The 13,103-nt window shown below is 44.5% G+C and overlaps 1 protein-coding gene across 2 annotated transcripts in view; it reads right to left on the bottom strand.

Annotated features, from left to right (window-relative positions):
• Positions 1-1,722: 1,722 nt before the first annotated feature.
• FSHR (follicle stimulating hormone receptor) overlaps positions 1,723-13,103 on the bottom strand; it is a gene marked incomplete at both ends in the record, with an annotated part of 166,353 nt that continues 154,972 nt past the window's right edge. For both annotated transcript variants that reach the window (XM_081253994.1, XM_081253995.1), the window contains 2 exons: positions 1,723-2,956; positions 7,447-7,632. In XM_081253994.1, coding sequence (XP_081110120.1) covers positions 1,723-2,956; positions 7,447-7,632 — 1,420 coding nt within the window. The remainder of the gene's footprint in view (positions 2,957-7,446; positions 7,633-13,103) is intronic.

The following is a 13,103-nucleotide window of genomic DNA, read 5'->3' as shown; positions in this document are numbered from 1 at the left end:
TTATCCAGATGGAGTCAAAGGTGAAAATAGATAGGGGAAGTATAGTTATTTATCAGGAGTAATATGATGTGATGGAATGAGTTCTAGATCATGGTTGGGAGAACTAGGCACTAGTCCAGGCATTGATCTGGGAGGAGAGAAGTAAATTGACATTCAACAAGCCTATTACAGCATCAGGCACTTTATACCCATTTTCTTTTCCAATTCTTATAGTAAGCCCAATAGTTAGATATTATAATCAACTCCCATTTACAGAGGAAGACACTGAGCCTAGGGAGGAGGAGTCCTGGCTTATCATGGAGTAAGAATAAAATCTCAGCTCCGATTCCAAAGCTGCTATGTTTTTAACATTATAATCCATATGCACGCCATATAGGTTGTATCTTCTATCAGGGTTTGACTGAAGAAGCAAAAGCAGTCATGCATGCATGTAGGTATATATGGGGTAAATATTTGTTACAGGGAATTGACTTACATGATTGTGGGGATTGGTTAAGTGGTATCTGTAAGGATGTTGTCTCTACATCTGATGCTAGAGCTTGAAGTCCATAGGGCAGGCAGTCATAAAAGGAAGATCATGAGCATGCTTGAAGCCAAGCCTCAGGCACGAGACAGAACCCCACAAGGTCAAACTGAGCTCCATTTCTGTTATTGTGGCTTCTGACCTTGGTGATAAAAGTGTTCTGCAGAAGTTGGGGCTCTTCCACGTGGAGCTAAACACATATACTTGCCTCAGGAGGCAGAGAACCTGAAGAAGATTTCAGGGGATGGTGGAGCCATTGCAGGCCCAGCTGTTGCATCACAGCAGTGAGCTGAACCAGCAGATGAGCAACAAAGCGTGAGTGAGAAAATGGCTGCAGCTTCCCTTCCACCCTCCTATTCTCCTGAGAATCATCCCTGTGGCCCACATGGGAAGCATGTAAGAAAGGGAATTCTGGCAAGTGTAGTTCAGCCTACTCAAGTTGACATATTACAAAGCTATCACATTGGTGCTCAGTAGATATTCATTGAGTGAATGAATGAATGAATGAATGAATATTATGCTGCCTCTCTTGGAAGTTCCCTGGGAGTCAGAACACTTAATTTTGGCTCTGCCTCTTGTAAGCCAAGCAATTTTGAACAAGTCACTTAACCCTTTGAGTCTTGTTTTTCTCATCTGTAAAACTCCAAGAATAATTCCTATTCTGCCTGTTTAATAGGACTTTTATAGGGTTTGGCTGAGATGACCTGAACAAAAGCACTTTGAACATTTATAAAGGATAAAACAAATGTGATGTAGCATTTCATTATTTTAATTATTATTATTATTTTTTTTTCTGTATGTGGGCCTCTCACTGTTGTGGCCTCTCCCATTGCGGAGCACAGGCTCCGGACGCGCAGGCCCAGCGGCCATGGCTCACAGACCCAGCCGCTCCGCAGCACGTGGGATCCTCCCGGGCCGGGGCACGAACCCCTGTCCCCTGCATCAGCAGGCGGACTCTCAACCACTACGCCACCAGGGAGGCCCTCATTATTTTAATTATTAATGTTGTTATGAATACTTCAGCTTCCTAATGAATCACATGGAGTTAATAGTTTCTGACTACTTTACCTTACGGGTGTGCCAGGAAGATTAAATTAGATGAAGTACGTAGAAGCGCTCTGTCAGCTATGCCACGGCATATTCTTCAAAGGCAAGTCTTAATAGTCATTCAGCACTCAGAAACATTTGCACAGTGTGTTTTAGTTCTGGGCTAAATGGCTTAGGGGGACAAGTGTGTAATTGGAACCATTGGTAACCCTGGGAACTGGAGGGCAGTGGCCATTCCTTGGATGAAAGTTGTGGGCAGTGGATGAGGTTTCTGTCCTATAGGTCTGGGCGTGCATTTCATAGCAGCCAAACTTGCTCAGCAGAATGAAGAAATCCCTGCGGAAGTTCTTGGTGAAGATAGCATAGAGGAAGGGGTTGGCACAGGAGTTGATGGGGTAGAACAGGACCAGGAGGATCTTTGACTTGGACACGGTGATGAGGGGCACCTTGAGGGAGGCAGAGATGGCAAAGAAGGAGATGGGCGCCATGCAGAGGAAGTCAGTGAAGATGAGCACGGCCATGCGCTTGGCAATCTTGGTGTCACTAGAGGAGGACGTAATGCTGGGGTTTCGCACCGTGAGGTAGACATGAGCGTAGCAGCCACAGATGACCACAAAGGCCAGGACGTTGAGCACAAGGAGGGACATAACGTACAGCTGTGACAAGGGGCTGTCAATATCCATAGGCAGGCAGATGCTCACCTTCATGTAGCTGCTGATGCCAAAGATGGGGATGAGGGCGACTGCAAAAGCAAAGATCCAGCCCACCAGCATGACGCTGGTAGCATGGCGGAGCTGTACTTTGCGTTCCAGCTGCATGGCGTGGGTGATGGTGTGCCACCTTTCCAGCGTGATGGCTGTCAGAGTGTAGACTGAGAGCTCACTGGCAAAGACAGTGAAAAAGCCGGCAGCATCACAGCCTGCTCCAGTTTGCCAGTCAATGGCGTAGTTGTGGTACTGGCTTTTGGTGTGGATATCAACTGATGCTATGAGCAGCAGGTAGATTCCAATGCAGAGGTCGGCAAAGGCCAAATTGCACATGAGGAACCGGGGGACCGTGAGTTTGTATTGGCTGGTGATCAGTATCATGAGCACCAGGATGTTCCCAGTGATGGCCAGGATGCTAATGAACCATATCAAGACTCTGAGAATGTCATACCCCATGATATCTTCACATGGATTGAATGCATCTGGCTTGGGGGAGCAAGTCATGTCAACCACTTCATTGCATAAGTCATAGTCAAATTCACTGTACATCGTGTCAAATCCTTTGGCATAGCTGGACTCATCGTCTTCTGCCAAAGAGACTCTCTGACCCCTAGCCTGAGTCATATCATCAACCTCTTGCCTTAAAATAGATTTGTTGCAAATTGGATGAAGGTCAGAGCTAGAAAAATACAAAAAGGAATGGAATCAGTATGTTGGATCCAGAATGGCAAATATATCACTGTCTTTACACGGGGTAGAGAGTGGGGTTTCTTCCTGAGAGTTTGTTTTTTCTTCTAACAGTTTGTCTGCCCTTGAGGCTAAACTCAAGGGTTAATGCTGCTTACTGTAAATGAACAGAACAACTCGTGCATATATTCCTAGAGTTGGATGGCCCACCGGGGAAACCATCTGGCTACCACCTGAATGTGGGGAGGAAGGCGCCTGGGACTAGCTCAGCTTTGCTGTTAAGTGCAAATAATTTACAGACCTAATATCAACTCTACCCTCACCCTTCCCCATCTCCATTCAGCCCTCTCTTCATATGCCTGAGTAGGGTATACCCCCTTTCCTCTACTCTAAACTCCAGTCCTGGAAGATCTGGACTGTCCTCTGACTCAAATAAGAGTTTATTTTATCTACATAAATTAGAAGATCAGAGCCTGTAGTTGGTTCCCAGACAGCCCTGTCCCTGGCTCTTTGGTACTCAGGCTACCAGGAGGTCTGCTAATTTGCCTGAAATGTTACTGAGGGGCCTATTCTTTATTATTTCACTCAACAAGCCTCAGGCATGTATTTGTCTGCAAGGTAATCCTGGCTCTCTCACATTAAGTAGTTCGCTAGTGAGTGCCCAAAAGGGCAAATGCAGATGCAAGGGGGGCTAATTTATTCCAAGACTGTAACTCATTCCCTGAGGAGCTGGCTCTTCTCGGGCTCACATTTCTGTCTTAGCTTTCCCTTTAAACCCCAGTGTACAAGAGGCCTCATCAACAGAAGAGAGGCACTTCCAGAAGGGATTTGAATGAAAGCCAGATGATAAATATTCTATCCAGACAAGTGGATAGTGCCTGTAGAGCCAGAGGGTAATAGTTCTGTTTTGAAGAAAAAGCTTAAGGAATGGGAATGTTTCACATTGGGTCTTCTTTTGGATGGAAATGTGCACACACACACACACACACACACACACACACACACACACACACACACACTCCCTCCCTCCCTCCCTGAGGGGCAAGCACACAGCAGTGGTAAGTGACTGCATTTCTCTCGGGCCTTAACATAATCTCTTAAGTGAGTGGGGAGGTGAGTGTTAAAACTCTTCAAAGACCCCCCTCCCCAGTAAGACGGAGAGAGTGACTGGGGCGTGGAGGAGGTAAAGATTCCATTAGGTACTAAATGAGGGCTGGCCAAGTGTGCCAGCAGACCCGGACTGAACTTTTCCACATCAGCCTCTAAGAGAAGGGGCTGTTAGTGAGAACCCTCTCCTTTCTCTCCCCTCCAGAAAGTGAACTGAATTGCCAGAAAGTCATTTTCCCTTGGATCAAGGGACTCCTTTTTTCTTTCCTGGATAATGTGTCATTTGTTGTTTTAGAGACTGATAGGGCTTCTCACATCAGTCACAGTTTACGCTAAGGAGGTTGAACAGTTAACATATGTGTAATTGAAAATGTGCAGAAAATCTTTTGGTTTAGTCAGAGATCTTACAAGAAAGGTGAGGCAAGTTCAGAGATGGGCAAAGAGGGGACAAGAGAATCACTTTGTTTCTTATTCTAACTCCCAATTCCTAAACCCTGTCATTGGATTAGTGGCAGCCCAGTTCTAGGAACAGGAAGTAAGTAACCTGGTGCCAACAGACTGATTCGGTTCACTGAAACAGATCTGACTAACCATCTAGACAGACACAGCCTTCACTTCCCGGGGCTTATGTTGGCTTCGGTGAAGATGCTTATTTTTGATACTGCTACGAACATATTTTAAATATAGATGCTTCCCTTTCCTGAAACAGAAGTGACCCAATGACATGAGTGGGGGAAAGGTAAACAATGTATGTCTCTTAGAGAAGAATAGAAAGAAAAATGGAAGCAGGGGAAATAAAATCATGCCTCTGCAGTACCTCGACAAACCCTAAGTATTATAAAGAGTTGGGAATTCAGTTTGGGGTGAGGTTAAAAAGTAGTACTCCTGGATCCCAATAAATCAATGAACAGATACTTGGGAAATGCATGGCAGAGTGGCCGAGAGCCTGAGCTTTGGAGACAGACGGACAGACCAGAGAGTTTGGATCTGAGTTTGTTTGGTGTTTGTCAAGTTATTTACTGTCTCTGAGCCTCAGTTTCTCCCTTTGTGAGAAGGGAATAAAAATGGTGTTTTTACCTTTGTGAAAATTAAATGAGATAAAGCTGCAAAGTATTACAGTGCCTGGCAGTGAGTACTTGACAAGTATCAGCCATATGAAGAGAGAGGATGGGGTTACTTACTGAGTTCATGTTGAGGTCTAGGCCCTATGTGAGTACTTAATGAATATGCCACAGTGCATCAGTTTAAAATCTAGCTGGAAAGAAAAGGCCTAAATACAATAAATAACAAAACTAGGGAAAAATATCAATGCAAGCTGAGTATGGACATAACTGGTTAAATGACAGATGAGGGGCATGGTTAATAAGGTCTTTCCATGAAAGTCCATGAGGTCCATTGGCCAAAATGTCACAGTCACAAGGGCCTAACATTTACACTTCAGGCATTATTTCCAAATGGGGATTGGAAGAACGATTTCATCACACAACTTTAAACTCAAATTTCATTACCTAACCACACCTACAGTTATCTTCTGAATAGCAGAGCCATATTGTTTTGGGTTTGTGAATTTGTTAAAGACTAAAAACCATTGCTATTTTTGTTACCCCGTTTTGGCACGTCTTCCTAGAAGAGGCATGGGCCTCTCCTTTGCCGCAACTGACAAGCCCTGATGTAAGTTACAATAGGGACCTAGAAAGGGTGAGAGCCCGGTGGTCTGGAGGGGTCAGGGAAGCCTTCAAGTCATGGTACAATGTAAGGCAGACGTGGAGATTTCTAGTCAGGAGAGCCCTGAGGCCACATCTACACTATCAAGGGGAGTCTCAGCAGCAGAGGAAGAGGATATATTTCTCTGGTGTGTGGGCGCTGAGGCAGACAGCACATGATGTACAGCTCCTTCAGTGATCTTAACGTCCTCTGAGATTTCTCCTGGGGGGTATTTAGTTCCAGGGTTTGGGCAGTGAAATGGGTATCTTTCTTGCCCTGGCTGGAATATCTCTTCCTGGAATATAAAAGAGACGGGCCTTGCTGCCTTAGCCCAAGCCCAAGCCCTTAAGAATTCTAGTCATTAGGAAGAAATCCCCTGGCCCTTGAGCTAATCTGTGAGGAGTGTCTGATTCTGGAGAGTTCCCCAATGATGCATGCTAATTCTGAAGAGCAGCCCCTTTTCTGCAGATCCTTTAAATGGGTCTGAGTGTGGACTGCTAGTTAACTTAGGGTGTGTACTGTTTGGTTGTTTCACTTTGCTTTAGAGTAGGGGACATGTCTGCATGTTAAGGTTGAGTAATAGAGACTGCATTAAGTGGTGAAAGAGTGTCCCAGAAGCTGTATTCGTGCTGGGCTACTGTACAAGTGTGGGAATGAGGCGTCATCTGATTGAGTGCCACTGTGTGGTCTGAATTTTATCAGTGAGTTTAGGAGGGGCAGAAAGCTTTGAGAACTCGTGATAGCCCATAAACTATATCTCCAGTGGATCCTTTAAATACCTGGACATGTAATCTCTAAAGTACTCCCTCTCCACTCTCTCCAGAACCTCAACTTTTTAACCAGTTACCCACTAGGACTTGGTTTTGTTTGGATTACCCTCTGTACTTTGGGGCTCCTGGAACCTGAGCAGCCTGGAAAGCCAAAGTGAACAGATGTCACAATCTTAGTCCTCCCTCTGAGGTGCTAAGCTCCAAAGATGGGTTAGGTAGGTTTCAAGTTGCTGGGATGTATTGCGGGTGTGTGCATCAGTCTTTGCTATGGCATTTATGCTTCTCCCTTCCAAAGCTGACTTTGATGGTCCCTGGCACACTTATGGGGTGCAGAGTTTGGAACTTGAAGGATAAATCCATGTCGGGACAAAGGGAAAAGGGAACAAATATTTATTAAGCATCAGCTGCGAGTCAGGCTTGCTTGGTGTTTTTCCTGTTAGCTCATTTAATATTTGGTTGGTAGCCTACCATGTGGGTAGCCCTCTCCTGTGTGAGCCCATTTTCACAGAGAACACTAAAGCTTTGATCTAGACTATGCCTAAGGGATTTCTTTTCTTTTTTTTTTCTTTTTTTTGCGGTACACGGGCCTCTCACTGTTGTGGCCTCTCCCATTGTGGAGCACAGGCTCCGGACACGCAGGCCCAGCGGCCATGGCTCACGGGCCCAGCCACTCCGTGGTATGTGGGATCTTCCCAGACCGGGGCACGAACCCGTGTCCCCCGCATCGGCAGGCAGACTCTCAACCACTGCGCCACCAGGGAAGCCCTGCCTAAGGGATTTCATCGTGGATGCCTCTGCCAGGGGATCCTCTTCATGCCACACAGGTGTAGAAGTTGTGGACCAAGGTCTGTATTGGAGAAATGCCCAAATAGGGCTCAGGGGCGGACACGAGAAGACTCACATCTGCCGCCTCCAGTTGGCAAAGATGCAGCAGTGGCTGGGGTAGGTGAGGCTGGCCTCCATGAGTGTGACAAAAGCTTCCAGACTGGGGAGCTTTTTTAAGTTGTAAGTTGACTTGGCCCGCAGCTTCTTAAGATTTCCTAAGCCATAGCTAGGCAGGGAATGGATCCTGGTTCTTGAAATATCTCTGTAAGGAGAAAAGGTAAACATAACCTGATTACTATGGGCCTAACATTTTCTGCTCTGTTAGCCGTCAACATAGCAGCCACAGTAGTGATATTTTTACATGGGTGAGGAGGGAGACTCCAATTCATCCAGCACACCTTGGTCAGATCAATATTTGGCTAAAGGGACATTTGGCCCCTATATTTGTGGTAGGAGGACATAGATAACATGCCACTCTGTATCCTGGATGTACTTGCATCCTGGCTGATCTGGGGCTTAAATGTATCTCTTTCCCCTTCCACAGTCTATCTATAGAATAGATACCCACGAATTTCCATAGGACCGAGGAAGTGAGATCATTTCCTCCTCACCATAAAACTAGATGTAAAAATATATCCAGTGAGCTGGGGTGGTCTCTGTGGCCATATTTCAGAAAAGGATGCAAAGAGAACACACCATAAGGGGAAAAGGTATCTGGTGGGCAACAGAGGTACCCTCAGCACAAAGTCAAAGTGGCAATAGAGAGTGGTGGTGGTGAGCATGGTATCCACAGCCAGACTTGCCTGCTCGTGTACCCTGCCCTTCTATCTATTAGACTGGTGACCTCGGTCAAGTTATCTCACTTCTCCATGTGTCAGTTTCCTCAGCTATAAAACAGGAATAATAATCATACCTACCTCAGAGGGTTGTTGTGAGAATTAAATGAGCTAAAGTACATAGAGAACTTCCTGACCAACAGACAGCACTTGATGACTGGCAGCTGTTATCAGAAAACATCTCACTCACACACACACACACACGCACACACACACAGTTGTTCTTGCTTTGTCGGAGAGTCTCTGCCTTGGTGAAACAGGAGGTCTATATGGAAACCAGTGTAAATGGTCATTTTAACCAGGTCCCTGTCACTGGAGGGTTCCAGAATCCCATCCTTTCTGGCAGCAACACCAGTAACATGGACCATTTTCTGGCTGCACTGTTGGCAGCTGAAACCCTCAACACAACCTGACCAGTGGGGTGGGAGTGAAGAGATTTAAATGGCATCAGCTTAGACATGTTGGGGCCAGAAGGTTGGCCGTAAATGAGTACTTCTGATGGGAGTGGTAGCAAGTGATGACCAGGATGGATTCATTTCAAGCATCCTTGGGTATACTTGGTGAAGGAGAATCTTCTAATGTCTGCATTTCCTGTAAGTCAAAGCACTGGGTGCTAGGAGCAATGAAACTTGGGAGTGTGAATATGCATCTGGTACCCCATGTGTTCTCCCAGTCTGGTGAAAATTACTTTCTCAAAGCCTTGTTTTCATTGTGTCATTCATTCTCTTGCTCAAAAGTTTATAATGCTTCCTGTTGTTCAATGAAACCTACTCGTAGCTGCTGCCCTATTGTCACTTCCCTTTCCCAATCAAACTTCTTATACTAGTTGTCCCTACTTGATGTCACCATTCCTCATTTCCCATTCCAACTCAGTTTCTTCCCAGTCCCTAGGGAAACAATACACACTAAGGTAACTATGATGACCAGCACATCATATCCAGCACTTTGTACTTCATTAGAAGTTCTAATCTTAGTTCTTCATTGGAAGTTGCTCTTAGTTCTAACCTTCTTGATTTCTCAATTACATTTCACCCGTAAAACACTTCTCCCTCCTGAGACAGTCTTTTTCTTGGCATCACATTCTTTTCAATTTCTTCTGACATCTACTTTGACTTATTTCTGATTTTTTCTTTTTCCTTTATCTATTGGCGTTCCTCTAAACTCAGGCCCCTTTCTGACTGTACATAATCTTCCCAGGTGATCTCACTCACTTCCTTGGTTTCAGATACCAGGTATATGCTGATGGCTTCCCAATGTATATCCCAGTTCAGATACTACTTCTGAACTCCAAGCCCAGATAATCCATTGTCCATCAGATCCCACTCTTTTGACAACTTGCAAATATAAAAACTGAATTTACCATCTTCCTTGTAAATATGTTCGTCCTTTTGCTTTTCTTATCTTAGCAAATGATTCCTCCATCTCCCCGTCGTTCAGGATAGAAGCCTGGGAGTCGTCCTTCACCCCTCCCCCTCCTTCCCTCGGACTCAGTTTTCTTCTTCTCACAAGCCTAACTTTTACATTTGTTTCAAATCGATCCGCTTTTTTTTGCCACAGCTTTAGTCTAAGTTACCATAATCTCTGCCTAGAGAGAAAGGCAACAGTCTCATAGCTGTTCTTCTCATGATCATTGTATTAAGGTTCTTCAGAGATATAGAACCACTAGGATATATAGAGATATATAAGAGGAGATTTATTATGGAATTTGGCTCATGTGATTTTGGAGGTCGAGAAGTCTCATGATATGCCATCTACAAGCTGGAGAACCAGGAAAGTTTGTGGTATAATTCAGTCAGAGACAAAGGCCTGAGGACCAGGACAGCTACTGGTTTAAGTCTCAGAGTCTGAAGGCCCAAGAACCAAGACCCCTGATGCACAAGGCCAGGAGAAGATAGATGTTCCAGCTCTGGAAGAAAAGAAGCACATTTGCCCTTCCTCTGCCTTTTTGTTCTATTAGGGCCCTCAACTGGTTAGATGATGCCCACCCACATGGGGAGGATGAATCTTCTTTACTCAGTCTATTGATTCCAATGCTAATCTCTTCTGAAAACACTCTTATAGGCACCCTCAGAAATAATATTTTACCAGCTATCTGGGCATCCCATGGCCCAGTCAACTTGACACATAAAATTAATCATCGTGGCCATCTAGCTCTCTCTCTAATGCAATCTTTACACTGCAGATTGGGTGATATTTTAAAAATGCCAATTACTTGTGACTTCCTGCTTATAACTAGTCAACTGTTCGCCATTACACTTCCAATGAAGTACAAAGCACTGGACATGATGTGCTGGTCTTGCCTCACTTCTCTCACATCCGTTCTGTGCCCTTTTCTGTGTTCTGCTCTGTATTGCAGGAGAGGTGGCCTCCAAGGGTTCCATTTCCCAGGTAACACCTTGTCAATCAGCTTTCAGTTGGGTTCAGCAAATGGGACTGGAGGGTGGGCGGAAGGGTGAACTTAGGCATTTCCCATCCCTTCTTTACCTCAGGCAGCAGCTCCTCTGTGATTCCAGCTGTCATCAAACAGATCTGCTGAGGATCCAGCAGCTACGAGTCGTCCCAGATCCCACATCCTCACTGAGCCCTTAAGTCCTAGGACTAGTAGCAATAATCTCAGGACTGCTAAAGCCTTGCTTGATATTTAGACAAATGTACATGATCAGAGTTAAGGATTACCATTTATGTAAAACCTGTGTATATTTTACCTAGTTCCCCTCCTTGTTAGATGCCAAATAGATCAAATTTGTCAATGCTACTGTTCAAATACTTCACTGTGCTTGCTGATTTTTTCGCTTGCTTGTTCTATCACTCCTGAGAAAAGTACACTAAAATCTCCGACTATGATTTTGGATTGGCATACTACTACTTCAAGTTTTGTTAATCTTTGCTTTACATATTTTTGAGGATAATTTTTAGGTACATATAAATATAGAATTTTTACATCTTCCTGGTGACTTTCTTTATATCTAGTTATATTTGTCTCCTGACTCTTTGGACATTTCTTCTTTGCTGGTTCCTTCCTGAACTCCAACTTTTAGACCCATGGGCTCAGAGCCTCGCCTTCTTTCCTCCATTTTCACTTACCCTGTAGGTGAACTCCTCTAGTCTTATGACTTAAACACCATTTATATGCTGATGTCCCCTCCTCCCTCCCAATTTTTATCTTGAGGCTGCTTTTCTCTCCTAAACTCCAGACTCATATTTCAGCTACCTCCTTATAATCTCTACTTGGATGTCAAATAAGAAGGTGAAGCTTTAGATATTAAAAATTGAACTCCCGATATCTCCCCAAACCTGCTCTACTTACAGCCTTTCCAGTTGTTCCTGCAAAAACTTGGAAGTCATCCTTGACTCCTCTTTCTCTCACACCCCACATGCAAACCCTCAGCAAAATAACTTGGCTTTACCTTCCACATAGATCTGGAATTTAACTACTGCTCACGGCATTCATTGCCATCACCATGAGGTAAAAGTTCTCGGTGTTCCAAGGTCTCTTTTCTAGTTCTTGCCTACGTATTCTAATTCTTCAGAGCTGGGGTCCCTGGAGATAAGTGTCTGATCCATGAACCTTTGTCCTTGTGGTGAGTCTTCACTCTCTGCTGCTGAAAGATCCAGCTGTCCTGTCCTGTTCTCCACTTAGCCTTCCATTGTTCCAGAGCTTCTCAACTTTATTCTCTGCCCTAAAATAATCTTTCTAGTTTCTCTCTTCAGGCAATTGCTCCTCTGACCAGTTCTGCTATTGATACTCTGGTCCCGATGACCAAGTTCTTGTTTTGCCTGGTCTATGGGGTCTTCTTTTTTCCCTCAAATATGGAAGGGAGCCAAGATTGACTGTTTTGTCTAAAGTAGTTCAAGGCTTCCTCCAAGGAATGAGGTGAAGGTGTAAACAAAGTGCTTCAGGAATAATTTAAACCAGGGCAATCATTTATTACCTGCCATCAACATTTGTCATATTTCTAAAATCAAGTGATACAAAACAGAAGACTATTTTTTCTTAGTTATGCCTTCCCCCCTTGATTTTAAAATATACAAAAATCACAGTAATTGAACATTTCCAAAAATAAACAGATTTTTGTATTCTGTGCAATGCCATGGTATTCTCTCATTGACTCTGTAGTCAATTAAAGATGACTGTAAATTCTTTATACTCTCCCATAGAGGGTCTGTTTGCCCTTCCCTTGGATCCAGGCTGAACTGTGATGTCTTTGGCCTATAGTAGAGTATGATGAAAGTGTTGCTGTACCTACCAGTTCTGGACTTTGCCCTTCAGAGCACTGATAGCTTCTAAATTGGTCTTATAGAGCCCTAAGCTGTAGTGAAAGAACTCTGATGCCCTGAGAGTGCCATGCTGGAAAAAGTCTAAGCCATGCACAGAGGGTTCTGGAGGATGAGATGCCGTGTGTGTGTGTGTGTGTGTGTGTGTCTGTGTCTGTGTGTCTGTGTCTGTGTGTCTGTGTGTGTCTGTGTCTGTGTGTCTGTAGAGAGGTACCAAGGAGCCCAGATGCACCAGATATATGAGTGAAGGGTACAGCTTGGAGTAGACCCCCCGGACCCAGCCACCTGAGCTGACATCACGCGGATCAGAGACAAGCCACCCAAACTTCTAAAACATAAAACTGTGGGGAAAATGGAATGATTGTTTTAAGCCACTGAGTTTAAGGATAGCTTTTATGCAGAAATAGAGTACCCAAACAGACTCGCATTGAAGTCTCTGAGAGTCTATCATCCCCATCATTTTTAACAGCTGTAGATGTATTTTTCCTTGAACGCCATTAAGAGTGCAATAGCACTATAGTCTGTATACTTTCTGCTTCTCTCACTTACCATCTTTTGCTTTATATACTAGCTGTTTGTATTTGCATTTTCTCTCTCCTGGAAGGCAGAGGGCTCCTTGCAT

This window comes from Mesoplodon bidens (genome assembly GCF_964165515.1).
Source record: "Mesoplodon bidens genome assembly, chromosome: 14".
In the NCBI taxonomy this organism is placed as follows: domain Eukaryota; kingdom Metazoa; phylum Chordata; class Mammalia; order Artiodactyla; family Ziphiidae; genus Mesoplodon; species Mesoplodon bidens.
This window is presented reverse-complemented; position numbering and strand designations above follow the sequence as displayed.